Source organism: Diceros bicornis, chromosome 4 (genome assembly GCF_020826845.1).
Source record: "Diceros bicornis minor isolate mBicDic1 chromosome 4, mDicBic1.mat.cur, whole genome shotgun sequence".
Taxonomy (NCBI): Eukaryota; Metazoa; Chordata; class Mammalia; order Perissodactyla; family Rhinocerotidae; genus Diceros; species Diceros bicornis.
In genome coordinates this window covers 54,979,406-55,006,833 of record NC_080743.1, presented here as the reverse complement: position 1 = coordinate 55,006,833, position 27,428 = coordinate 54,979,406, and the positions used below count along the sequence as shown (strand labels likewise).

Below are 27,428 nucleotides of genomic sequence, written 5' to 3'. Positions count from 1 at the left end.
CCTGTGGTTCTAGGTCCTGTCCAAATACATAATTGTGTGGTGTGGACACCCTAGCTCCTTATTAAATTGATATTTGCGGAAATAGGAACCTTGCTCACCTTTCCTGCTTATGTCCCTCAAATGCCTTATTCTTGAATTTTAGCTATTTATTTTTACAGATCTTTTAACAAAAAGAGGTTGCTTCAATTAATGTTAGCTCACATATATGGCATTATAACAGGATCCTTGTCCTCAAGAGGTTTATCCCTAGAGTCAAATGTGTCTTATTATCAATACAAAAATAAATGGTGTCAGGAGTCTCAGAAGAGGTGCTAATAGAGTAAGGCCTAAGTGTAAACAGCACCCGAGACTGGGGAGTAGAGATGGGAATGGGAGAAAGCAACTAGGGAGACTGGAATAAAATTTAGCTGGGGCAGAACAAATTTCGTTTAGTCAACTTAAATATAAATGATTCTGTAGGGCAGTCCAGGGAGCATTCCCATTTCCAAACATTGTTGGAAGGAGTAAAGAGCCGAGGATGTGCAAAATAACTACAGGTCCCCAACAGTGCCCTCTTATTTACCCATATTATCTAAGACTGTTGTTCCCCATTCATGGCAGAACTTCCTCATGCCCTTTCCTCAATCTCTGAGTGATTCAATGGTTAAGACTTTGCTATGGAAAAACCTTTGGCACAAAAGCCACAGCAGGGGCTCGCAAATCGGGACTCAGAAAAGCACCGAAGCAGCGGTGAGCAGGCCCAGGTCCGCCCACGTGAAAAGCTCGAGCCCACCGCCCAGGCACCCGAGCGGCCGTTGCGTAAGCGGCCGCAGGAAGGCCCGAGAGCCGGAAGGCCACCCAGCCCTAGGCCCCGCCTTGTCCCGGCGGTTAGACGCCGTGCGCAATTCTCCGGAAGCTCCCGCCCCTTTCCCTTTTATGGGAGTTTTTTTTTTTTTCTTCTCGAGTTGCTGACGCCACCGCGTAGGACTGGCCCTAAAACCGTGATCTAGGAGCACCTCTCTCACTGGGTACTTCCGCTTCCTACAAGCAAGGAGTCAGAGCCTCCTCCGTTTTTCTCACCCAGGCAGCGGCGGCGAAGGAGACTGCAGGGGCTTGCAATGTTTGGCCTCAAAAGAAACGCAGTAATCGGACTCAACCTCTACTGTGGGGGCGCCGGGTTGGCGGCCGGCAGCGGCGGCGGCGCCTCCTCTTCGGGAGGGCGGCTTTTGGCTGCGGGGAAGGAGGCCACGGCCCGGCGAGAGGGAGGGGGAGGGGAAGCCGGCGCGAGCCCCCCGGCCACTCTCGCGCCGGACGCCCTGAAGGTCGCGCGGCCCTCGCCCATTGGCGCCGAGGGCCCCGACGTCATCGCGCCCCCCGCGAGGCTGCTGTTCTTCGCGCCCACCCGCTGCGCGTCGCCGCCTGAAGGAATGGAAGCCCCCGCCGCCGACGCCATCATGTCGCCCGAGGAGGAGCTGGATGGGTACGAGCCGGAGCCTCTGGGGAAGCGGCCGGCTGTCCTGCCCTTGCGGCAGTTGGTCCGGGAAGCCAGCAATGGCCTCTGCACGAACGGCTCACTCCCCTCGACGCCGCCCTCAGCAGAGGAGGAGGAGGAGGACGAGTTGTACCGGCAATCGCTGGAGATCATCTCTCGGTACCTTCGGGAACAGGCAACCGGCGCCAAGGACACGAAGCCAATGGGCGGGTCTGGGGCCGCCAGCCGGAAGGCGTTAGAGACCCTGCGACGGGTCGGGGACGGAGTGCAGCGCAACCACGAGACGGCCTTCCAAGGTAAGGGGGTTAGTCACGAAGCCGCACTGCCCTTTTTTCATCTCTCCCTGGACTCACCCGTCTTGGGTGGGTGGAAACCGAAACGAGTCAGTGTTGAAACGATTCTCATCTATTTCTGAAACCAGAATATTCTGGCCCTGAGTCATTGTTTCCGCCCATCTTGATTCTTTTGGAAATGGCAGCTCTGTTCAAAGCCCGGAAAGGGTGGGATGTCAGTTTTCCAGTGGGGTCGGCCTGAGTTCTATAGAGCCCAAATAGCGATTTCCCCCGCCGTGGGTGGGCGGGCGAATCGTGCCTGGTTTAGACAAAGGAGGCCGTGAGAACCTGCATGCTTTTCTCCCTCTCAGGCATGCTTCGGAAACTGGACATCAAAAATGAAGACGATGTCAAATCTATTTCTCGAGTGATGGTCCACGTTTTCAGTGACGGAGTAACAAACTGGGGCAGGATTGTGACTCTTATTTCTTTTGGTGCCTTTGTGGCCAAACACTTGAAGAGTATAAACCAAGAAAGCTGCATCGAACCATTAGCAGAAAGCATCACAGATGTCCTAGTAAGGACAAAACGAGACTGGCTAGTCAAACAAAGAGGCTGGGTAAGTTTGTTTTCGGGTTGAAGAGGGACCTTAGAGTGGAAATGGAATGGAGAATTTTATAAAGTGGAGATATCTAAAGGTTTTTGTGATGCACAGCTCAGTTTTCAAGCTCTAACTTATGGACCTCTGGTTGCTTGATGTTGATTTAAGTAGTGGGTCCATGGAGATAGTGGTATTACTGTCTTAAATTGTTGCATTAAAAAAGCCTGTAGGCTATTTTACTGGTTGCTGAGTCTTTTGCTTTTGATATATTATTATAATTCAGCTGGGTACTCTTTACACTAGTAGATTCAAATTATGCATATATAAGAATCACCTGGGGATAATAGTAAACTACATTGCTGAGCACGCCTCCCTCCTCCTTAATTGAATAATGTGTCTCTTGCAGCCCCAGAGGGTGTATAATAGTTGGTTCATCATTGCATTTTGGGGGGAACCTTAGATATTTTAATTCATCTTTTCTCTGTGAATAGTGTTTTTAAGCCAGTATAAACCCATACTTGAAAATATGCCTTTCTTTTTTGTTTTTTAGGATGGGTTTGTGGAGTTCTTCCGTGTAGAGGACCTAGAAGGCAGCATCAGAAATGTGCTGCTGGCTTGTGCAGGTGTTGCTGGAGTAGGAGCTGGTTTGGCATATCTAATAAGATAGTCTTTTAAGTGCAATAATTGACTCTTAACTGACTCCAGCCACCCAAAACCAATACAGTCTGCTGTGAAATCAAATATATTTATGAAGTTGGACTTGAAGATGTCCAGGCTGTCAGGAGTTCTACTGGAGCAACATAGAAAAGCACATGGCAAAAGGACTATGGCTAACAGGAATAAATACATGGGAAAAGTAGTTCCCCTTGAAGAGTCACTGTGTGAAAGAAGCAAAGTTCAGTTTCAGGAACGGGCAAACTTTGGGAGGCCATGGAGGAGGACTTTTAGATTTAGTCAAGATGGTAGGGTGGAGAGACTTAATTTCCTTGTCTAGAACAGGAGAGTGGCCAGTAGCCAGGCTAGTCATAGAGTTCATTAACTACACCCACTGAATTAATTAACTTCCTATAGTGTTAAAAGAGAAGCACTAACAATGTCAGTGGTCTGTGTAAAATGGATTTAAGCTATAGGGATAGAACTATGACTAGAAGCCTGAGTCCTGTACAACAGAGCGTGAAGGGAAGCTTTTTTTCTCTCTCTAGCTTTCCCAGGCATACTTCTTGAAGAATAGAAAGTCCAAGTGCTCAGGACTTTTATATCTGTTCTACTTTTTCTTGGTTTGAGTGATTCTTAGTTTATTAGCCTAGTAATGGCCAAGAGTACTTGACTTAAGGCACAATGATGACCGAAATATGGAATAGCTTGTAAATGTATTTGTAAAAATTGTATATATTTTTACAGAAAGCCTTTTTCTTTGAAATGTAAAGGGAGAAGAATCTTGAATTTACATTGGTTTTTTCATACCTATTTGAAAATTACAACTTCTGTATTTAGGAACCTATTTCTTATGGTTTTTCTATTCTGAACTTTGTTTTGGCCAGTTCTAGATTGTATACAGAACCAATTGATGTAATCGTATGCAACCTGGTTGTAGTGGAACAATTCTGATAACTGCAGGCTTTAATTTTCCTATCTGATTTTGGTAAGTATTTCTTAGGTTTTTTAATTTTTAAACCTGGGACTGAGAAACTGAGGGCTGGAGATTAATCCTTTCACTTCGTTACATGTAGGTTTTCAATAATTGGGTCAAAGTGGAGTTTTAAAGGGTTTTGGGAGGGAGGGTGGGCACATGCAGGCTGATGAGTTACAAATAATGGGCTCTGATTGGGCAGCTACTCCTTTGAGTTTCTTTCATTTGACCTAATTTAACTGGTGAAATTTAAACTGAGTTTATGAGCTCATCTTCAAAGCTTTTGCTAAAAGACTTTCAGCTGTTCCAAGTGGGACTTACTAGCAGTATGTATAAAAAGATCACATCAGGTGGATGAGAGACATTTGATCCCTTGTTTGCTTAATAAGTTGTAAAATGATGGCTTGAAAAAAGCAGGCCATAATTTAACCATGGTGCTATTACTAGCCTGGCTTGTTAAACACAAGTCTGAGCCTAGTATGTCAATAAAACAAATGTATATTGTTTCATTTCTATTAATGATTCCCAAACTTTGTTTCAGATTTTTGCCTTGGCATCCCTTTGGATTTCAGACTTGATGTTCTATCAAACTTAGCGTTTATTTCCTATCCTTCCTTGAAATATTTGCTGCTTGTTCTGCTCCCTCTACAGATATATCAGTTCCCATGTCTTTATCCTGCCATCCCTGAACTCTTACTAGGCCTTTTAGTTTTTGGCACTATGAACCCCAACTAGGAACCTTAAGTAACCCCCAGAGGAGTCCACAGACCTTCATCTTTGAAGTGGTAGTACAGTGGGTGCTGTGACAGTAACGGTCATGAGATGGGAGGAGTCCTTTTTCTTTGGACTGGTATCTTTTTGGTTGTTGCTTTATCCTGTCTTTAGGGGGGAAGTTTTCAAAAGTCCCCTTAGGAATTTTCAGAGAAGTGTACAACATTTTGTGTGACTTTCTCTAGGTTCCTTTGTATTTGAATATGATCATTTAAAATTATAGAAACAGGTGGGCTCTGTTCAACCTCGTAGTTATATAAAAGCTACTGGTAAACTGAAGAAAGCTTCTATAGTGAAACTAGGGTTATTTGAAAGCTTCAGCCTCAGAATGTGATCTTTAGTCTGTGGACTCCAGATAAAAATAAACATGAATAAAATGACTAAGAATGTAATAGGGAAGAATTGCCCTGCCTGCCCATCTCAGAGCCATAAGGTCATCTAGCTAGAGCTAACTTTACCCATGTATTTATTGTTCTTGATCATAAACCACTTATTTATATCATATCTATCTCTAAGGACCTAAAAGCACTTTATGTAGTTTTTAATTAATCTTAAGATCTGGTTAAGGTGACTAAAAGGCCTGTCTCCCCGTATCCAGTTGTGGAAATAAGCACACAGAGGTAAACTGGTGGAGTTTTAGGAGCCTCACTTCCCGATTGACTTAGGTGTGACTGCTGCAATGGGGATGAGGACCTCAGTTGATATTTTGGGTCACGGGTGGTGAGGGCTTAGGGAGCCCGAGTGCTTTGGGGAAGAGTGGGTGGTTTTATAGGGAGAGGAGGCACGTGTTCTAAGTGCTGACTAGCGCATAGTTCAGGCAAATCCTCCAAAATAGAAAGGGAGGGGCTGCTTGGAAAGATGGCTCTCTCAGCAACTTCTGTCTTATGCTTCTCTCAGGGAAAAACATACAGTACTCTAGTGTTGTCTGTGTACATTCTGTTGGGGGTGAACACCTTGGTTCTAGTTAAACAGCTAATGCTGTTGACAGCTGTGCCAGGAAGGGTTAGGACCAACTACAAATTAATGTGGGCTGTAAAATGTAGTTTGTTTCCCTAACTTCCTGTTTTTCCTGAGAAGAGAATAATAAATCTTTTTCAAATACAAGGTGTGATATGGGTGTTTTCTAATCAATGCCTGTCTTCTTCCCCCTCTTAGGCCTTTTAGGGAAGTCAGCTGAGCAAATAAGTATAGGTGAATTAACAAACAAAAGCCCCAAAAAGCTGATTTGCCTTAGAGCAAGTGACAGTTACCTTCAGAATAACCCCTTTCATTCAAATTAGAGGTGTTAGGTTTTTAATTAAATTGTATTACTGCTGTACTTTGAGTAGTTCCTCTACTTTCTAATACAAAATTCAAAATCCCTGTCCTGATTTTTCTTGTAGCCACCAAATGTTGGTATAATTTTGAGTTAAGAGGGTTCATTACAGCAGTTATTCTATCTCCCCATCTCACTCATCCTTTTGAGATGAAGGAGCTAGAAGAATTAACACCCAACGAGTTTTGATAGGTTTTTGGTGCTAATGTTTCAGTACTTATACCTTTTCCTCTCCCAAAAAGGAGGTGAGATTAAGCAAGTCAATTTCAGAAACCCTATCCTGTCTTTATTTTCAGCTGCTTTGAAAGGGAGCGGAATCACCATGGAAATGTGCAAATATGAGGTTTGCATGTTGGTTTTAAGCCCTGAGCACCAAATGCTAATCATGCAAACAGTACTCTGCTTTCCCTCATTCAGGTTTTGTCTGTGCATTTAAAAGCGCATTTCTGCTTAGAAGCCCCTTTTTTTCTTTAAGCCTAACTACCAGAAGACAGCAACCTATTATCATTACAAAGAAAGCTGTTTTGTACAAGTGCACTCCGAAGCAGAGGGTGGAGGGAGGGTAGCACGGGACACAAGGGCCCAAATCTTGGCCCAAGTCCAGTTCTGCGCAGTACTGTTAATCCCATTGATGTGATGTGAGGCCATTTCTGTGGCAATGTTCCTTAGTTTTAACACCTTAAAAACGGGTCAGATGGTAACCAGGTAACATGAGTCACTGAGGGAGTCAAAATAATCAACACTTCCCTTCAATTGACTCAACCAGACTTTTTCTTTCAGTTCCTGTTTTGCAACTTTAGAGCCAGCTCTTCGCACCGTTCCCTTTCAGAAAACTTTAAAGCAGTTGTGACAGCTGGAGGGAGGATTTTACAAAAATTATTGTAAAGTGAAATAACTTGTGCAACTGCTGTGTAGCATGGCTCCAACCAGATGCCCAGAGCATGGGCCATAAATTTTGCAGTTCAAGACAATCAGCTGAGTCTCTTAATTTATCCTAGTTCTTTTTGGCTCCACTTGTTCACTGATTACAGAACTTTGTCTCCCACACTGTTCAAAGACTTCTCAGTTTCAAGATTTGAAAACTTAATTCTGTCCCTCTTCTTTAGTTTCAAAGTTGTTACAATGTTATCTTAGTTATGTGAAGCATGTGGAACCATGAGGGTTGGCGATCTGCCTCCAGGCAGATGTAACCAACCTCTCTGAGAATTAAGTGTTCTTTAATGATGATTCTTGTGAGGTAAAAAAAGAACACACGTGGCAGGCTTTTATTCCTACACTATACCTGGTTTCTCTTTTGCCTTACCATTCTTTATCTGCATAGAAGAATAGTTCCTGACTGTTGGGAAGTGCATTGGGGCCAAGAACACTAGTCTGGATTTTACCCCTTCCAAGTATCTATAACCGTAGCTTGTGTCTGTTATTCTTCACTTTGCCTTCTCTCCTCAACCCCTGTTCAGGGAGTCCCTTAGTTTATGTTTCAACACTACGATGAACGGGGACATTTAATGAGCTCTAGGCAGCCAGATGTTAAGTCTCTTCATTTATCCATTTCATGGCAGTGGACTCCTTACTATGTACCAGGCACTGTTGGATGCTGGAATTATAAAGAGGATAATTCTTCCCCTTAAGAAACTGTCAAAAAAGACTAGGGAACAGTGGAAAGAAACATGACAACTAAATGCAGGGTGATCTTTGATTGGATCCTGGATGAAAAGAGCTGTAAAGACAATGGGGACAATTGGGGAAATTTTAACATGGTAGTACTGTATCAAGGTTAAGTTTCTTGAGTGTATTATATTGTGGTATGCAAGATAATGTCCTTGTTCTTAGGAGGTACGTGCTGCAGAATTTATGCATAATGAATCCATAGAATGAGAAACCAATTTCGGCAAAACATTAAACCTTAGAATCTAGTAGAAGTGATAGCGTTGTCAAAAATAATTAGAATATAGTGCATAAAGTGCTATAATGAAGGTATTATAAGGGATAGGACAAAGCAGGGTGACAACTTCTGAAAGCAGAAGGTGGTCAAGAAGGCTTCAAGAGAAACATTTGAGGTTGGACTTTAAAGAATGAGTAGGGGGGCCGGCCCCATGGCTTAGTGGTTAAGTGTGCGCGCTCCGCTACTGGTGGCCCGGGTTCAGATCCCGGGCGCGCACTGACGCACCGCTTCTCCGGCCATGCTGAGGCCGCGTCCCACATATGGCAACTAGAAGGATGTGCAACTATGACATACAACTATCTACTGGGGCTTGGGAAATAAAGGAGGAGGATTGGCAATAGATGTTAGCTCAGAGCCGGTCTTCCTCAGCAAAAAGAGGAGGATTAGCATGGATGTTAGCTCAGGGCTGATATTCCTCACACACACACACACAAAAAGAGTAGGAAACAAACGTGCACAAAAGCATGGAGTTGGGAAAGAACCTCTGGGGGTCTAGGGGGAAGGGGGAGATTTGTAGATAATTGCTTATCATTTCATCTTCCCTCCCTTTTACCTCCCCTTCCTTCCTCTTCGCCGTACATGGCTAGTGACTACAGTATCTCTTCAGTTTCTTCCATTTGGGTGCTTATAGAAAAATATTGGAAAACACTGGTAGAAAAAAAATATCTCTCTTTGGTTTTAGAAGTCTGAATTTGTTGTGAATGACACACAGCTGGGTGGATTGTGTGTATTGGAAAGTAAAGAAGATAGACTCCATTGATTGTTTCCTCTATCATGTTAAAGTGGTGGCTCTGAACACACAATCTCAGGATCATAGCCATCATTGAATCTTGGTGGTGGAGCTATCATTAGCAGACCTGCTTTGAATAAAGTTGTCTTAAGAGCATCACCTAGGATAGCTCTATCACGCATCTTACTAGCCATCTCATCCTTCACCTACCCAGCTTCACATAACCAGGGAAAGGAGCCAAGTTTTTGAATACGGACCTGACAGTGCCTATGCTCCCTGCAGAACAGAATTTTCTGCAAATTCTATTCTGAATTTGACCCCAAAAGTTATTTAACTGGACCCCAAGATACTGAATGGTGGCTCCACTCTCCCTAATCCTGTTCCCGTGGGAGACTCAATTACAGCTGTTCCCATCCTGGTTCAAAAAACCAGTTTGCTCTGACTGCCCAGACTTCCCCACGGGCTGCATTCTTGCCATGAGCTCATTGTTTGGGCTTCTCTGCCTGTATAAATCCACAGACAGTGCCAGAGGTCTCAGCCCAGGCCCCCTAACTAGCTGGGGCTGCATTCCATTCAGAATTTCACCACCCCCACTTGGTTTTCTTCCTGCCCTCATGTGGTCACATGTGTATGTTTGTTCAAGTTAGCCTGGGACAAGGTGTGCTGGGAAAGAGCCAAGGAAGCAGACAAGAATGTTTAACCATTAGGTTTCATCCTGGATTAGATGAATTTTCCACTTTATTTTAATTAAGAAATGCCTTCAATTCTATGCCCCTAAAAAAGGTTAATTTTCTTGTCTAGTAGGAGAAGCTAGTTTTGAAAATTTTGCTATACATTTCACAGTCTCCAAAGTCTTCTCCTAGGCTGATATGACTCTCAGGTGTTCATTTTGGGGGGAGGTAGGGGTTTTCCCTAGGAAACATCCCTTTCATATGCTTTTTATTTCTGAATCTCGATGCCCAGATCTTTCAGGCATTCCATCCTCGGCTCACACCTCCATTCCTGAGGTTGCCTGGAGCAGTTCCCACCTATCTCCTGTGCTTGGTGGGAATGGGGGCGTAGGAGAGACAGCTGGGCTGCTGCAAGGAGCAGCTGTTAGGTTCACTGCTTTGTTTCTGAAATTTCCTGGGAGGATAGCTTGTTTATTTCCTTAGCGCTGAAAGCCCAGATCTAGGGCAAGGTGGGGCCCACCTTGGCTGAAGGGCTATGGAAGGGCATTTCTCTTTGTGAGGTTTTGGATTAATAGTATATGTTAAGCTGTGTACTCCTTTCCTCTAACCCTCTCCTCCTCCTCATTTATAAAAACAAAACTGCAGACTGAGGCTGTGGGAGGTGACATTTTTTTGTTTCTCAGAAGTCCCTCATGAGGCAAAGTAGAGAAACAGAAAGAGGGAAACAACTTCGTGTCGAAATGTAATGAAGTTTTGTGTGTGTGTGTGTGTGTGTGTGTGTGTTTTGAAATGAGGTGGCTTGTTTTCAGTTTTAAGGAACAACAGCTCTACAGAGGAGCTTGGTAACGGTGGGGAGGAGCAGTTGGTCACCTGCTTCCTTGCCTCTTTCCCCCACAAAGTTTGGTAGTTGGGGTCAGGTCCCAACAGGATATGGGTCTCTGTGTCTTCCTTTCTCCGGCGTGAACCATGAAGGATATGAAAGGAAAACTTCTAATACAGAATAAGGATTTGGTAAGCAATCCCTGATATAGGTTATTTAAAAAAGAAATGCAGCTGCATTGCTTTTAAGTACAGAATATATTAACATAACACACCACTGTGAGTGATAGTTTGTCCTAGGAAAAAACCTGTGACTCAATTAGTAATACATAAGCCTGTGTTTGCATGACAGTGTACCTTAAACAAAGACCACGTATGTATGTTTATTTTAATTAATAAAATTTAGACAGGATTTTCCTAAAATGCTGAAAAGTCATGAAAGACATTTGAAAGCAATAAGAAAAACAAAACCATCCAAGGTCTGGATCACTGCGGTCCCAGTTTCTGAGTATTTTATAGAAGGAGCCCTGTGGGAGTGAAGTTGACTAAAAGAACAAAGCTAATTAGGTAGAATTTTAAAAGTGAAAAGGCTAGACTAGGTCTCAAGACTTAATTTTCTCCCCTGTAAACTAGATTTAACAGTACTGTCTTCCCTGTCTTATTATTGTGAAGATTTACAGACAGGATATAGACAAGTGCTTTACCTTAAAGCACTAGACAAACGTAAGGAATTTCCCTCCAAGGTTTACTCTATTAGCCATTTCCAAGTCGACGACTTCCCTGGGAGAAGCCACTAAGAACCAGGCATCAGGAGATACGAGGCTAAATTAAAAGGTTCTCCAGCTGTATTTTGAAGCTCAGAGGGGACACAAACAGGATTTTCTATGGCTGGCCAGAGCAAAAGTCCAGCCAGATGGAAAAAAAATTCCTAGGGTCAGTAAACTACCTGCCTGCCAAACCTGCCCTAGCGACCGGTTTTGTATGGCCCGCAAGATAAGAATGGTTTTGCATTTTTAAATGGTTGAAAAAAATAACGTGTGACACGTTAAATTTATATGAAATTATAATATCAGTGTCATAAAGTTGGACTGGAACACAGCCACGCCCATTTGTTTACATATTGTCTGTGGCTGCTTTTGTGCCACAACAGCAGGGCTGAGGAGTTGCAACAGAGCTTCTACGACCTGCAAAGCCGAAAATATTTACTCTCTGGTCCTTTAGAGAAAAAGGTTGCCCGCTCCTCTGCTAGAGCTAAAAAGGAGTCCTATTATGTGATGAAAGAGGCAGGCAACCAAGAATCGATAGAAGGGAGGGGAGAGGGGAAGAGATGAAAGAAGGGGTACTCTGGTTCCAGGGGCAGACTGACTGCCCCTCCCATCAAGGGCAGGGCACCTTGCCCTTTAGCCTAGGGATCCCAGGGACACAGTCTGCTCCTTTTTTATGAGTAGCCCCACCCTCTTTCCCCCAGTTTCTTTTCCTCCTCCAAGTTCTGTCGAGCTGTCTCTTAAAGAGATTCAGGCAAGGCTCAGAGGAGTACAGCACCCATCCTAACCCCACCCTGGGACCTTCCTGAAAGTGAACTCATCCCTCTTCTAACTACTGAGGTGCTTTCCCAGGCCACTCATACACAGTTCTCTGGGGCCCACTGAGAAAAGGCTCCATCTGTCTGGTTCCTGGCCATCTCTGCACCTCCCCTTCAGCTCATGTGGCTGATTGCCATGGCTCATGCGTACCTTGTTATGGACAAGTCATGCACATTCTTCCCTCAGATCCTGTCTACCTTCAGACCTCAGCCCTGAAACACCCTCCTCTAAAGTTTTCCCCAGTCTCCTGGGTCAAGGAGCCCAAATTCAGATTCAGGATTTGTGCTGTCTAGTTTGAGGTTAACCCAAATTGTTTATCTCTCTTGTTGACAGACTTAGACTTAGGTACTTTCCTGAGACTACTTCCTGTAGAAGGTGCCTCCCACCCTTTAAAGCTGACACCTCTTCATCACCTGCCTGTGACAAATAAGCCCCCTCTTCTCTAACATCCCCACACAGCTGCCTCCCAGCACCAGAGATTGCAGGGATGTTGGTAGGAGAGAAGGTGGGAACGTAGGAATCTCCAGCCTCACCCCACCCCCCAAGCTATAATCTCTAGCATGATTCTTCATGGGTCAAGGAAAGAAGAGTTCTCCCTGATTCAGTTGACTCTGGTGGAGGAGGGTATTAAAACGAAGTCTCTATTTGTAAAACTGGGGAGAAGGGGAAAGCTCTGGTTGGAGAGAATCTTGAGGGGAGCGTCTCCTTGCATTTTATTCTCACTCTAATCCCTCTGCCCTCCTCCTGCTTGAGGTCTACCCAGATCCTTGACCTTAGCGCCACTAAAGGGCTCCTGAGAGAGGGTGCCTTAAGGCCAAGACACTCATGCCATTGGCTGGCAACTGGGTTCCTGTGCTCTGCTTCAGTCCTATACCAGAGAGTTTGACTCATATCTATGTGAGTAGAGTACAGGTCTCCACAGACCCAGCCCTGCAGCTGTGAGCACCTGCTTGCAGGGAGGCCCTGGGGTTGGGGAAGTCTAGGAGCTAAATTTAGTCTGAAGGCTGCTGCTTAATTGGGTGGGTAATTACCCTGGGGAAGCTGGGAGGGGGGAGGGGAGAGGAATTCTGACCCAGCTGAACTGAGACCTCACAAGTTCACTCCTAAGTACACTCATAGAGAAGCACAATCCCCTTCCCCCAGCACTCAGAAATGAGGAGCCCTCAGCAATTTGCTGGCCTTCTGCACGCTTGATCTCTCTTGTGCATATCAAGATTGTTCCTATCACCATCCCACCCCCACCTCAGTTCTCAGGGGTCCAGTTCCTCTAAGTCCTTCCCTAAACTCCCCTCAGTGCACCAAACCTAGGGGCCCCTCCACCACATCTCCTGGGCCTTGGGTTGCAGCTTCCTCTCTCCCAAGGCCCTCCAGATGGTTTCAGAGGTCAAGAAAGAGGTGTATGGCCACACTACTCCCCCCTAAGGAGCCAGGGAGGAAAAGGGGTTGCTTGGGGTCAGGTTCCCCTTCCTGAGAACTTCCACATTGACCCCATACTGACTTCAGTGACCAGAGGAAAGACTCCTTAGGGGTGGCACTGGCCCTTAGCTTTAAAGTGAGAGGGGAAAGGGGACAAATCCCCAGATGAAAGCCCACCTCCTTGAAAGTCAGAGGCTGGAGGCCGGGAGGGAGCTCAGGGGCTATCAGAAAGAGAAAGGAGGTGCTGCAGCTGGGGGAGCCCTAAGAGGGGCTGTGGCTGCTTTCGACACCTGTGATTGGTTCTCAGGCTGAGGCCAAACTCCAGCCTGCCCAGCAACAGCCCTGAGAGGCTCTGTAAGAGGGAGGCGGAACTTTGTTCGGGGAAGTCAGCTGAGAGGGGCCACCGCCCCAGCCAGCAAAGCTTCCAGGAATCGCTGGGGGAGGGCCTCCCTCAGTTTTAGGACTCCGCCTTCAGTTCTCAGTATCTACAGGGCTGGCTCAGGTCCCACTTCCCTGTTCCCCACATCTTTGATCCCCTAACAGGTTCACCAAAAAGAGGGACACGTCTGACACCTCCTCTGGGTTGGGCAGAGACACTGAGATGGCTTTCCTTGTACCCTCTTTCCTCTCTCTGGGCTAAAGTCAGTTTCATTTTCCTTTCCCTCCATTCCCTTTACCTCCTTCCTTAACCACTCTCCTCCCAAGGTGTTGTCCAAAGTCTTCCTTCTCAGCCACTTCCAACCCAGGGAAAGCCTGGGCAACAGTATGATGTGAGGGAGCTGCCAGCGTAGAGAAGTCTTGTCTCCTCAGGCAACTCTGGTGTCTTGCACAGGGTGTGGGTGTGCTCAGGAAATAGTAGTCACTCAGTTCAACTGTTGCTGCAGGCCTTTATTAATGGTCTTCCTCAGCCAGACTTGTGGAGGTGCAGGAATGGGGGGAAGGAAGCTGGTCTGGTTCTGTTGCACTGCCCCCCTTCCTAGGCACAGGGACCCCTGGGAAGTATGGCTTCCAGAAGTGGAGACCTGGGTTCAGACCTCAGAATTGTAGGGGTCAGGGAGAGGATGTGTATTATAGGAAAGGCTGTCCGTTCTCACACCACCTCTAGCAAGCTATTTACCTTGAGAGATGAAATGGGTGGGGAGGGAGGAGACTATGGTGAAACATCTCTGAAGAATGTGTCTTTGGCAGGACATCCTGTACTGCCGCGGCTGCTCCCGCAACTACACCCTCCCAAGTCCCGGAGAGCCAGGCAAGGCCCCGCCTCTCCAGCGATTACCGCTGAGAGAAGGGGGGGGCAGAAATCACTTCCTTTCCCCTCACCCAGTGAAAAGCAATAAACCAAGAGCTTAATAAGGAAATGGGTAATAACAGAAAGGATGGGGGAGGCAGGAAGGCAGGGCGAAATAAAGGGAACAGGAAAAAAGAGTTAAAAAGCCAGCTGCCGTTCAGCTCAGCCACAAATTGAAAGAAGTGCTACTAGATTCCAAGAGACTTGACAGAAAGCCTCAGCCTACCGAGAAACCCACCAGAGACCACACAGTTTTTTCCTCGGCTCCGGACCCAAGCTCCCAACTCCATACCTAAACTGGGAGAAGTGGTGACCTCTAGTGGTCAATGACCAACCTGCAGGGCCAGGGTCAGCCAGGATCCTGTCCCTCTAACCAAGGCGGTGACTGGGGCTCACTCATTTGCCTTTCTGGGCCCAAACTTCTCCGCCTGGGCTCTGAGTGCTGTTCCCCTTCCCACCCTTCATTCTGACCTCACATTGCTTGCTTAGGTGGCCCGTATGGCTGGGTTCCCATGAGGACAGTAAACAGCCTGTTTCTCATTTGTCATAATCATCTTTAATAAAAAATAAATTAGTTCTGGGGTGGGAACCGTTTTAGGAGGTGGGGAGTGGAGCAGGGGTTAGGGTATCTTATTCTAACTTTTCTCTTTTCCTTCCTCTGCCCAGCTGGTTCCTGCTCTCAGGAGGTAGGCTCTCTTCCTGGGGTAAGGCAGGATTGGCAGTGGCTGACCCCCCATCCCTAGCTAATTATGAAAGGTAGGGACAGAGAGACTAGGTAAGGGGAGATGGGTCAGAGGACAAAAGGGTGGTTTAGAAGATACGAGGCCTGAACATGAGAAATGAAGTTTAGGGCACAAAGTTAGGATTGATGCAGAAGCCAGTCGCTAAGCAGCTCAGATTACTGAGGAGCTGCAAACTTGCTTTCCTCTCAGCCCTGAAAAGTCTCAGGGACACAGGCATTGTCCCCTCTCCATTCCTTCTCAGTCTGTTTAACTTCCTTTTGAGAAGTGATACACACATATGAGTGCACACACATCCGTGGAGGCCCAGATACACATTTGGGGGCATATGTGCACACACACCATCACACCACCACACAGACCCAACCACATGTCTTGATAGTCACTGTCAGTCACCTTGCCACCTTCAACCATCCTGGGGGACATCTCTGGTGAGACTAGGACAGGCTGGAGAACCAGAGGGTACAGAGTGAGCTGATTGATGAGTGACTGATGGTAGCATGAGAAAACCATGAGGAGAGGGTCTCCTGGACCCATTTCAGGCGGGCTCCGGGGGAGACCGCTCCAGGACATGGGCACAAGAGCGGCAACAGGTGGCTGTGTAGTAGGGATAGACGCAGAGCCGGGCCTGTACCACCAGGGGGCAATGTGGAGAGCTGTCCTTGCATTGATCATCTGGGGACAGAGGAGGCCAGTGGGCACAAGATGTTCAACAAGACCCATCCCTCTGGAGGAGTGTTGCCCACTCTCACTGGTCTTTTCTCATCTCCACCCACACTTCAGCTAACTTCACTCTATTGGGGGTTGGGGAGAAGGAGCTCTTTACCAGGGCGCTGGCTGCAGGGTTGGCTGTTACAGGGTCGTCTCCTGGAGGGCCGCAGGTGAGGAGGGCATCGGATGCCAAGGGTCTGGTTGGCGGTCAGGCACTGGACCTCCCTTGTCTGCATGCCCCCCTGGCAGGAACGAGAACACTGGGGAGACCCCAGCTTTCATATCAGACCTTTGCTGTGCCCCAGGCTCCTCCTGAATCCTAGGTCTTCTCCTCTGAAAGGAGTGTGTGTGGAGCATTAGGAAATCCCACATGGAGAGGGGCCACCTGTCCTCCAAGTCTACAGGAAGTGGGACAATATTAAACCGCAGCTGGCCTTATCCTGGGGCATAGAAGGGGGTACAGTGAGAGAAGCCTCCCCTTCCCTCAAGTCCACACTGAGCAGGGCAAGGGAGCTAGGCACTCACCGGACTCCAGGGTGTGGAAAACCATCGGTCCTGGCAGTCCTGCCCCTGACAGGGCTGCAGGGCAGGGGGCCTGGGCAGGTGGGCACAGTTGCTAGGAGATGTCACATTGAACTCAGCCCCCAGTTTGGACACACAGATGATGTCTCTACGCTGTGTGCCAGAGCCACATTCTGAGGAGCACTGACGTAGGGAAGGGTAGGGTGTGTAAGGGGGAGAACAGGGATCTCCCAGTTGCCCACATGGAATCCCACTGAAGGGCACCCCCCTCCCAGGCTCTTAGCTCACCTCAGTCCAGGGCCCCATGTACCAGCACCATGTCATCTCACAGGGCCTCAAGCTGCAGGCACGCATGTCAGGGGGGCGGCTTCCTGGTGCACAGCTCTGCTCACTGGTTCCTGCTCCCACTTCCTCCTGGCCCACCCCATGGGCCTCCCCACTCCCAAGGCAGACCACAGAACGTCGCTGGATTCCTGTCCCACACTCAGCTGAACACTGTTGAGAAGCAGAGCAGGCTGAGTGAAGGGAGGCTGCTGGTGACAAACAGGGTAAGAGCAGGGGGCTGAGGACAGGCACGTCCTGGATCTCAATCCCAGGAGTTAGGGAATGCCCCACGGGTACCAGCCAGATAAGGGGAACCTTTGCCTGGGGTCCAGAACCCTAATGTAAGTTTTTCTCACTTATCTCTGAGTTCCCAGCAAGCAGTGTCTAGCACACAGTAGGTGCTTGCTCAATAAGTGTTTATTCAATTGTGTTGGAAAGGCTCTGAGGGGGTATCCTGGGTGTGGGGCACCAGAGACGTGGGACTTGGCTAAGGGGGTGTGGGGCCCACCTTGGAGCTCCAGTCACTGTGGAACCAGGCCGTGATGCAGGGCCCCATGTCACAGGCCTCTCTGCTGGGGGGCCTCGGGGGGCCTGATGCGCACTCTCGTTCGCTCACTTCATCACCGTTGTTTCCAACACAACGAACCTGCCGGCTCCTCTGGCCGCGCCCGCACCGCACAGAGCACTGAGGAGAGGAGGGGGATCCAAGGAGCTGGGCTTCCCAGGTTTCCTCACCAGCCTCCAGCTCTATGGCTTTTGAACCAGATCTGCCTTTGATCCCTGGCTCAGGGGTTACATGGCTTTGTGGCCTGACGAGCAGGCTGAGCCTGGGGCTCAGGGCCCGCTAGTCCTCGTTCAGTCTCTTAGCTGACTGATAGATTGGGGTTCCATATGAGATCTTGTTTATAAAAAGTTTCTGCTGATTAAAAAGAAGTTGGAGGGGCTGCCCCATGGCTTAGCGGTTAAGTGCATGCGCTCCACTGCTGGCGGCCCAGGTTCGGATCCCGAGCGCGCACCGATGCACCGCTTGTCAGGCCATGCTGTGACAGTGTCCCGTATAAAGTGGAGGAAGATGGGCATGGATGTTAGCTCACGGCCAGTCTTCCTCAGCAAAAAAAAAAAAAAAAAAAAAAGAGGAAGGATTGGCATGGATGTTAGCTCAGGGCTGATCTTCCTCACAAAAAAATAAATAAATAAAAAGAAGTTGGAGGGCTGGCCCCGGGGCTTAGTGGTTGAGTGCACGCGCTCCGCTACTGGCGGCCTGGGTTCTGATCCCTGGCGCGCACCGATGCACCGCTTCTCCGGCCACACTGAGGCCGCATCCCACATACAACAACTAGAAGGATGTGCAACTAAGACATACAACTATCTACTGGGGCTTTGGGGACAAAAAAAAAAGGAGGAGGATTGGCAACAGATGTTAGCTCAGAGCCGGTCTTCCTCAGCAAAAAGAGGAGGATTAGCACGGATATTAGCCCAGGGCTGATCTTCCTCACAAAAAAAAAAAAAAAAAGAAGTTTGAAAAATCATTGCTCTAGCTCACTTGTGCCCCCTCCTCTAGGGTCCTCCCCACTCTGAGAGACTCCTTGCCTGGTCCCACTCACCTGGCTCCAGGGGGAACGAACCTCCCAATGGCCACAGAGGCGCAGCTGACAGGGCTGGGTGATGTTGGGACGGGGCAGATGTCCACAGCGCTCCGGAGGCACTGAGGAGCCGCCTCCCCCAAACTCCTGCCGGCAGCGTAGCTGGCGGTGCTGGGTGCCAGGGCCACAGGAGCGGCTGCAGGACGTCCACTCGCCGGCCTCCCAGCTGTGGGCATGGGCAGGGCGGGGAGAAGAGAGACACAGATGGCGAAAAAGAGAAGATGTGTGGGGCTGCCATGTGCAGGGAGAAGGATGACAGACTCGGGGTGGGGACCCCTCAGAGGAGAGTGGGCATAGTTAGCATTTGGAGCCTGGGTTCCCTTGTGGGGCTCAGGCTGCCAGAGTTTTCTTGCTATCTATGGAATGTCAGCCTTTCTAATCGAATACTGTCTCTCTGCAGCCAGGAGATCTTGTGTTGAGTGTCGAGTCCAGGTGATATTCTATGGGAAGCAAGGATGTGTTTGCCCAGGGCAACTGAGGACCCTAACCCTCCCTGTGGGTCATACTCACTATGGGGGGCACGGGGGACCGTGGCAGGGTTCTAGGGAGGCTGAGGGCCTGGCGCCCATGGCACAGCTGCGTTCATCCAGTTCCTCTCCTGACTCACGAGAAATGCAGTGGAAGATGGGGCGCCAAACACCTGAAGGGGATGAGAGGGAAGCCAGGGGAGGCGGGATGGTCAGTGGGGTCCCAGGCACTGGAGTCTGATTTGGCACAGCGTCGAGGTGTGGACCCATGATCCAGGGTATGAGATCAAGAGCGCCAAGTTGGGGATTTGGGCTAGTGCCTGGAACACAGACTGGTGCGTGAAGTCTCACCTTTTCCACAGGATGCCGAGCACTCAGAGTACCCCACTCGTTTCCAGTATCCAGTTGGAGAGCCCAGGGGTGTCCTGAGACGGGGCGGGGCAGGCATCTGGGGGATCCGCACCTGACGCTGGAGGGTGCCTGGGGTCCGGGCAGGGCGGGGTGCTGAAGCGGGTGGGGGCTCTACCCTGAACATCTCTGTGCAGGGAGAGTGGAGTAGGCAAATCAGAGGCATCCCCACTGCCTCGGAGCTCCCTGTTCAGCCTCTCCCCCTCTTTCTAGATCTAGGGATCAAAATCTCACCAGGCTGGAGTTGGGGGATACGGGGCTCTGAGGTGGGGTTCTCAGGGTTTGGAGGAGGTGAAGAGATGACATACTGATAAAAAACACCTGGATTTTCCTCCTGAAAGATCATCTGGGGAGAAAAAGAGAAGGTAATGAATATTTGGGGGTGGCCTGGGGGGCATACCACTAGCCCTCTCCCCCATCTTGAGACCCACAGCTTTGTTCTCAGAGGGAAAGGCCTCCCTCCCCAGCAGCCCAGCCTCCCCAAGCCCCAAGCTCACGTAGACATCCACAGGCTGGGTCGTGGGGCCTTCGGCTGACAGAGTTTCCCCCGTGCCCTCCTCTCGAGGAGGACAGTTGTACCGGAAGATGGTCCCACCGGCCGTGTAGGACCCAGGGGGATCCACAGCCCAGTTTCCGTTGATGATGGACCGGCCCCCAGGGCCTCGAAGTGCTGCAGGTGGGCGATCAGGACACAAGGTTAGTCATACTGTCCTCATATCCCACCACTTCCTTAAACGCACGGAGCCCCAGACAAACCATGCTCTCGGCTTCCTCACTGCCTCCATGAGGGAGGGAGGGGGAGCCCCTGACTTCTCCCTGCTTGGTTTGTTTGCTGTGCTGAATGGGGGCGTGGAGGGCAGAACCAAGAGACCAGGAATGGCATGGGGACTCAAGACTCAGGGAATCCGTGGAGCTCACCAAGGTAGTTGGAGCTGGGCCGGAGCTGGGCAATCTGGAGCTGGGAGGCTCCAGCAGGTATCAACAGGATTTTCTGATAGCCCAGAGGGCCCCCCCGGTCAGTGAGGTTCCCCGAGACGAGGCGACAGGTGGAATCATCACCCCCACAGACTCCACAGCCATCTGGACGCCTGCCAGAGCCAAGGATCCCATCACAGCCGGGGCTCTGGGAGAAAGTGGGGAGGCAGGGGCAGCTCGAAGCCAGGCATCGCCTCACACCCCAGCCTGGTCCTCCTGGGATCCTGTACTACAAGTGAGAATGTGTTTCTCTGTCAGCCCCCCGAACCCCAGCCAGCCTCAGGGACGCCTGGATGTGCCTGAAGGGATCCTTCTTCAGTTCACCTCTTGGCTCTACTCAGCCCAGCCTGGCAGGTGAGAACTTTCCTCTTTGCAAACTTAGTCTGGTGTTTTGTTGTGATGATGAAGAGGAGACTGTGTGTATGTGCGTGTGCGCACCCCATCCTCCCTCACCAGACAGCGTCCAGCCACACAGATGTCTGGGGCTCCAGGCTGACACAGGGTCCCATCCTGGACCTTTTCGGTGTGACGGACATAGAAGCGGAAGCCACGGGGGCGGCAGTTCAGTTCACAGCGTTGAGAGCCCTGAACTAAGAGACAGGGTCAAAGGGTGATTAGCTCGGGTCCCTGCCGGGAGGTTAACTGGGAAAGACCCCAGGGCCCAGACAGCAGCTTGGCTTATATTAGCCATGGGGCATCCTGAGGTTTCCCAGGTCACTGTGATGAAGGGAACATGACAATTCCGTACTCTAAAAGGTTGGTTTGTCCAACACATGGACAGAGAAAATTGTATTGTGGTTACCAGGGGCAGTGGGGGTGGGGGGTGGGCACAAGGGGTGAAGGGAGACATATATATCGTGATGGACAAACAAAAATGCACAACCCAAAATTTCACAATGTTATAAACTATTAAAACATCAATAAAAAAATTTAAAAAAAAAAGGTTGGTTTGAGGGTCACACAAAAGTTGAGTAAGGTCAATTGAGGTCACTGAGACCAGCAAAGGGATTGTGAACTCTGAGAAAGGAGAGATACTTGAAACCATGATTAAGTGAGTTCAGAGCTCATGAGGGGTTGTCTTGGCATCAAGTTGACATAGGCCTAAAATCAAGTGGATGGTAACTTGGAAGCAAGTGATGTAAGACTACCCAGGATCCATGGCACACCCCGCCCTGCTGTCACCACTGGACAGGATCCCTGTGACCGTGCCCCTCTGTCATGTCCACCCCACCTCCTGGGATGGACTTCTTCCCAGAGGAAGTCAGTCAAGGGGCACCTATGGACACATCCTTCTCCTGGCCTGACCCTTCTACTGACCATCCACCACCATCTGACAGCTGGAGCCCTGTCTGAAACCCCCTCCCCCTTGCCAGGCCTGTGCTCTCTCTTCACCACAACCCTGGGGAATAAAAAAGAAAATATGACCCAGAGAAGAAATACAAATTCTTCCCTACAAAAGAGAAACAGAGGGGCTGGGTGTCTCCCTTTCCCCATCATCCCCCAATCTCAAGCCCCTCTGTCCAGGGAGTGGGCTAGAAACCTCACCTTCTGTGAAGGGCTCCCACTGGTAGAGCTGGCCCATGAACTCCTGGGAGTCAAAGGCTGCACACTGCAGGGCCCGGGGGTCTGGCTGCTCAGGGGGGCAGGGCTGAGGTGGGGGGATACAGAGGAGTCAAAGCTGGGGAGGAAAATGGGGGTGTGGGTCAGGGCTGGATGTGGGGGGTAGGAGGGAAGGTCAGGTCTATGGAAGAGCTCCAAGGCCCTACCCTGAGGCGGTCAGATGCCAAGGCCCTTCTCCCTCAGGTCCAGATCTGACAAGCTGAGGACCCAGACTCAGGGTCAGGGAAGCAGAATTGGAAGACGGGGGGTGGGGGGCAGTCTAAGAACTCACCGCTTGGATGCAGGCTCTCAGCTGCTCACTCTCCCCAGAACATCTTGGGACAATGCTACCGGGAGCAAAGAGGCTCCAGAGGGAGCTGGAGTGGGGGCCAGCACTCAGCAGAGGCAGCCAGCCATCTGGGTGGTACGGGGCAGACTCTGTGAGGGACCCGTGAAGATTCCCCCCAGGTCTCCAGTGCTCCCGGCTCTGCTGGCCTCGGCCCCGAGGGACAGAAAGGAAAGGATTAGGGTGTCTCTCTGCCACCCGGGGACTGGCCCAACTCTGGGAACTTGGCATTCTTGGCTGAGGGGACACGTGGAAGGAGCTACTTTCTCCTGGGGAAAAGATGGACGAGGGAGGCTCTGTGCCAGAGGCCTGGGCTCTGGGGTGGGGCCGTGTGGGATCAGGCCTGGTTCTAGAGGGCACCTCTGTCTGAGCAGTTTCGGGGCTTGTGGGTTCTGCTGGGGAGGACAAGGTGTGGGCAGACAGTTCTGTAGGAGGGAGGTGAGTTTGAGGGGTATGGTTTGGAGAGGATGGCTCTGCCCTTGGAGTCAGGGATGGAAGATCTGAGGCCTGGGAGAGCTCAGATCTGGATGGCCTCCGGGGGTGCCTGCGGTTCCGATGGAGTGGCAAAGCAAAGGGCACTCGGCCATAACCAAACATTCCTGGCTTGATGGGGTCTCGAACCCGGGACCTGAGAAGGTGTTGCAGACATGGGGTCACAGCTCTAGCATCTCTGACCCTGCCTCCCCAGCCCACTTCCTAGCACTAAAAACAAGCCTCCCAAGCCATGTGTCCTTTGTTCCCCTTTCCTTCATCCCAAGCCCCGCCCCTTCCCTCAAAGCCCCACCCCTCACCTCCTGGCTCCTTGAGTCTCCTGGGCCTCCTCTCTCCCTAATTGGGAAACAGGACCTCCAAGTGGGCCACCTGTTCCCCGAGGCTCTGGCCTGTACAGGGGGAGGGTTTCTCGGGAAGGCTGGGGTCTGGGGCCCTGACCCCGGGGGAGCAGGGCTTCTGGATGTCTTGGGGGCCGGGGTGGGAGGGGCAGGCCCTGGTGGAGTTGAGCTGTAGGGAACTGACACATCCGGATCCTGTGCTGCACTCCCACCCCACAGGGCTGGGAGCAAGAGGCCCACTGGTCCCAAGGACCCCAGACGCCCTCAGGGCCCTGGCCCTCCTCAGGGGGTGTCTGAAGAGAGTATCCAGATAACACCTATGTGGACAAAAAGGTCAGACAAAATTAGAATGATTTTCGAGGGAACTGTACAGAGTATCTAGTCCAATGCTCGAGGCGGTTGTTACTGGCCTAAGGTCACATTCAGTAGCAGAGGTGGGATTAGATGTTATCTTACAAGGAGTTAGGGAGTTGGGGGGGTGGTGCTGGGAGGGCCAAGTGTGAGAGAAAGAGGCCATGGCTCATCCGAGGCTGTGGAAAATGGAGAAGTGGGATCAGGGGTGGAGGGAGAAGGATCATAGCCTCTTGTCCCTGGCTCACCTCCTGATCTAGGCAGAGCTGAGGGAGGGACAGAAGCAGCATCAGATACAACTGGGGCCTGCAAACCAAAGGCAGGAGTGTGAGTGTCAGATGGGAACCAGAGGAAGTGTTATGACACCACCCCTCACCCCTAGCAGGCTCCCCACATCCTGATGATAACTTCTCAGAAAGCAGAAGTTATCACTTCCACCAGCCCCTCGCAGTGATCTCCTTTCCCTCACTTCCAGGGACAGAGCTATCCCTCCCCCCAACCCACCAGCCCCACCTCTTACCTGCCCGCCCACTCCTTCATGGCTCCTCCCTTGGTTGCCATGGGGCAAGGGAGGAGGGGACCGGAAGTAAACACACTACTCAGGCATCTGGGCGTGGAGGGGGTGCACTCTGCAGGGACAGAAGCCTGGTGGTTACCTCTCCAGTCTCCAGAAAGCTGGGGGTTGGGAGGGATGACTCCTCAGAAGGACATCTCAGACTGAGGCTGGAGGGGTGGGGGAAGACTGCTCCACCCCTTTAAGATCCTAAGGGTGAGAGCAAGAAGGAATGCTGCCCTTGTCCATCTGCTGAGGCTAGAGGGTGGGGGTCTGACCTCAGCCTCCCAACTCAGGCTCTGGCCCCTCCCCTCAATTTAGGAACTTCTCAGCTCCTCCCTAGTCCCAGCTAGGGACTGTTTGTAGGCCAGCTCAGGCACACACGCATCCTTCTTAAGATGGTTTGCATCTGACTCCCCCTCCTGCCCTCCCAGAGGTCCTGGAAAGTTGAAGGGGGAGGCTCCGGTGACAACATGCCAAACAGCCCCTCTGAGGAGTTAAAAGAAGTCCCTTGGGCTTTCTGTTTCCTACTTGCTCCCAGCTTTTTCTTCCCTTCTCAGCTAAGTTCCTTCTGGAACACTCAGGCACATCTCTGCCTGCCTCAAACACTTTTAGCCAAGGGATAAACTAAGTGGGTTGATGGTTTAATCTTTAAAGAAGTAGGTGATTTTCCCACTGCGATTTAACCTCCCTCTAGGGGCCAGCGTCCGGCACTGGTTCAATGAGGGCTTATTTCAGGCGTGACTACGATGGGCTGGGGGAACCTGGGAAGCAGAGTTGCAGCTAGAGCTGCCCGTCGTGGGTCCCCGGGAAGTCCATCCTGAAGTCCAGCTTTGATAATTGGGGAAGTGGAGCTTGGAACTCTCCCCTGGTCTCAAAGCCTGACTCTCCCCACCACCCTCCATTGCCCTCCAGCCCCTTCCTGCTCACTATGAGCTCTTCCCACCCCCACCCTTCATCTCGCTCTTGGTTCTGCTTTCCAGGAAAAAAAAAAAATGTTTCTGTTGGATCTGAAAGGCACCCAGGAGAGGAATCCAAGGAGCTAATGCGGAGGTGGGCCAGCTCAGGGGCAGAAAAATGACAGAGAGAGGGGCAGGAATGTGCTTGGGGGTAGCAACCCACACCCCGAGACCCGAGACCCGGGGACTTGAGAATTTGAGGGAGGGATCACAGTGGTTGAGCCTGAGCCCACAGGGTCACCTCAGCTGCTTCGGGTTGGGAAGGGGGCTGCTGATGGCTGCTCCTTCCTCTCGCTGGGCTGGCTACTGAGGTCAGCAACTCTGCCCTGATGGAGGGGGTGGAGGGTAGGGGCTCCAGAGAAGAGCCAACCTTCCACCCAAACCTTCAGCTCTCTGCCTGACTGTTAGTTGAGGTTGAAGGGAAGGAGAGATGGGGGTGATGGTCACTGTCTGACCCTTCTCTGCTGCTGGGTCCTCTCTCCACTGCCTCTCTGCCTCTGCTTCTCTCCGCTCCCCCAGGTCTATATCTTGCTGTCTCTCCTATGGGTCTACCCAGTACACATAATCCCATCCTGAGCTGGGTTTGGCTTTGGCAGTTCCCTGGAGAAGTGAGGGGTGGGGGATGGGGGTGACGTGAGCTCCTGAGGCCGCAGCCAGGCCTGGCTCCCTCTCTGGAACAGTCCCACCTCCCTCCTGCGCAGCTAGGCAGGGGGCCGACACCCCCCCCACTGCCCAAACAGACACACGTTTGTGCTTTCACCCCTTTTCATGTCCCTCATCTGGTGTGTCTCACTGCCCTTGGTGAGGGAAGGAGAGATCAGAAGTGGTTACTCTGGTGCCAGGCTGGACACTGGTCTAGACAAACCTGTGCCCCTCCTGGCCATACCTCCACACTGGCCACTGAGGATCAAGGAGGAGACCTGGGCAGGGCTAACCTTTCACCCCCAGAGGGACCTCCTTCTGGGAAATGGGTCGCTGCTGCAAGGGAGGAGACTGGACAGCATGTTTCAGGGCTGGCATGGAGTCCCCATCCTGGGTCAGAACTCCTTGTTCCTCACAGTGTGCTCCACTCCTGGGTCCTGGAGGACTATCCCAACAGGTGTCCATCCTTTCTAGTTATCAGTCTGAGCTAGATCAAGGGCACCCACCTGCATCCCTCCAAGCGCCCGTCCCCCAACTCCAGGACTGAAGGGGGTCCCGGGGGGCACACATCCTTAGAGGAGCGCAGGAGGCGCGTGCAGGAAGGTCCTGAGTAGTATGTTTGCCAACTTTTACTATGTGACTTAGTAGGAATTTTGGCTGATTCTCCGCCTGGGTGATGGGGCCAGAGTTCCAAGGGATCAGAACCCCCTCCCCAGGAATTCGACCCCAGGGACTGGAAGATCTTCCGAGGCTGTAAGAGCTGGGGCCGGGGTCGTGGCTGGGGGCCGACCTCGGGGCGCAGGGCGCAGGGAGCGGCGGCGGCGCGGGCGCGCGGGGCGGGTGGTCTAACCGGGCGGGGAGAGGGGGCGGCCGGGGCCGGGGGTCCCAGGGAGGGTCTGTACCTGCTCTGCGCGGCCCCGGCGGCCCGTTAACCCTTCTGCGCCCGGGCGCTCTCTGGAGGCAGCCTTGCTCCGCGGCGGCCACCGCGGCCCCTGAGCCGGGCTCCGGACACGGCCGCCTCCGGCCCGGCTCCGCCCCGGCGCCCCGCCCCCGCCCCGCCCGCCTGTCTGCCCGCCCGCCACGCGCCCAGCCCGCGCCCTCGGCGGCCCTCGGTGGGGGCGGCCCACCCCAAACCCCCTGCTCCCAGGGCCACCCACGCCGGGGCTGCGGGCCTGGCCACCCCTGCGTGCCGGGCGCCCGCCGATGGCTCGAGGGGTCCCAGCCCGGTTCGGAGGCAGCCGTCGCTCCCGGGCACTGTCCCTGGGCCGGTGCGCTGGGCCGGATCGGCGCTCGGGACTCCGGGACCCCGGCCCTCCGACCGGCTCCGAGTGGGCGGTGCGAGCGCTGCGCGGGCCGAGGCGGGGCGGCCGCGAGGGGCACCAAGGGGCTGGGTGGCGCCTGTACCCGAGCGGCGTGGCTGAGCGCCGGGCCCCAGATGGGGCTGCGCTCTGTCCCGAGACGGTCCCGCCCGACCCCAGATCCGCGTCGGTCGAGGCCCTCTCCTCCACGCAGCCTCTTATGCAAGCCCAGACATCGCTGCCTCTCCCAAGTTGGGCTGTGAACCACATGGTTCTGACTGCTCGGGGACGTCTGTGAGCCTCGCTTTCTTCATCCATAAAATTGTACACCGGGAACGTAGCGAAAGGAATGCGCTGACTTAAGAGTCAGACGATCTAGATTTGAATCTCAGTTCGAGTACTTGCCAGCTCTATGGTCTTGGATGAATACTTCAACCTTTCTGTGCTGCAGTTTCCTCATCTGTAAAATGGGGCCAATCTGATAGATATGATGGGTCTGGAGATATGTCTCTCTATTTATTTATGTCTGGAAGAATGCAACCCAAACTCGG

The 27,428-nt window shown here is 51.4% G+C and overlaps 2 protein-coding genes across 6 annotated transcripts; one reads left to right on the top strand and one right to left on the bottom strand.

Moving 5' to 3' along the window:
- Positions 1-991: 991 nt before the first annotated feature.
- On the top strand, positions 992-5,849 carry MCL1 (MCL1 apoptosis regulator, BCL2 family member). The gene is made up of 3 exons (XM_058539059.1): positions 992-1,767; positions 2,115-2,362; positions 2,895-5,849. Exons 1-3 carry the CDS (start codon positions 1,098-1,100, stop codon positions 3,009-3,011), a joined length of 1,035 nt encoding a protein of 344 aa, XP_058395042.1. The 5' UTR covers positions 992-1,097; the 3' UTR covers positions 3,012-5,849.
- A 5,941-nt stretch (positions 5,850-11,790) lies between these two features.
- On the bottom strand, positions 11,791-26,590 carry ADAMTSL4 (ADAMTS like 4). Of its 5 annotated transcripts, none has more exons than XM_058539058.1 (18): positions 26,482-26,590; positions 23,946-24,054; positions 23,674-23,731; positions 23,036-23,391; positions 22,191-22,872; positions 21,845-21,947; positions 20,753-20,889; positions 20,243-20,447; positions 19,822-19,994; positions 19,559-19,670; positions 19,268-19,453; positions 18,960-19,089; positions 18,411-18,615; positions 17,315-17,491; positions 16,771-16,977; positions 16,486-16,665; positions 16,076-16,220; positions 11,791-15,924 (listed from the first exon to the last, which is right to left on the bottom strand). In XM_058539058.1, exons 2-18 carry the CDS (start codon positions 23,984-23,986, stop codon positions 15,788-15,790), a joined length of 3,234 nt encoding a protein of 1,077 aa, XP_058395041.1. In that variant the 5' UTR covers positions 23,987-24,054; positions 26,482-26,590; the 3' UTR covers positions 11,791-15,787. The 5 variants fall into 5 exon arrangements, with proteins under 5 accessions (XP_058395041.1, XP_058395037.1, XP_058395038.1 ...); XM_058539054.1 differs by having other exon boundaries at positions 23,946-24,188; positions 26,482-26,559; XM_058539055.1 differs by lacking the exon at positions 23,946-24,054 and adding an exon at positions 24,082-24,188 and having other exon boundaries at positions 26,482-26,559.
- Between the last annotated feature and the right edge of the window lie 838 nt (positions 26,591-27,428).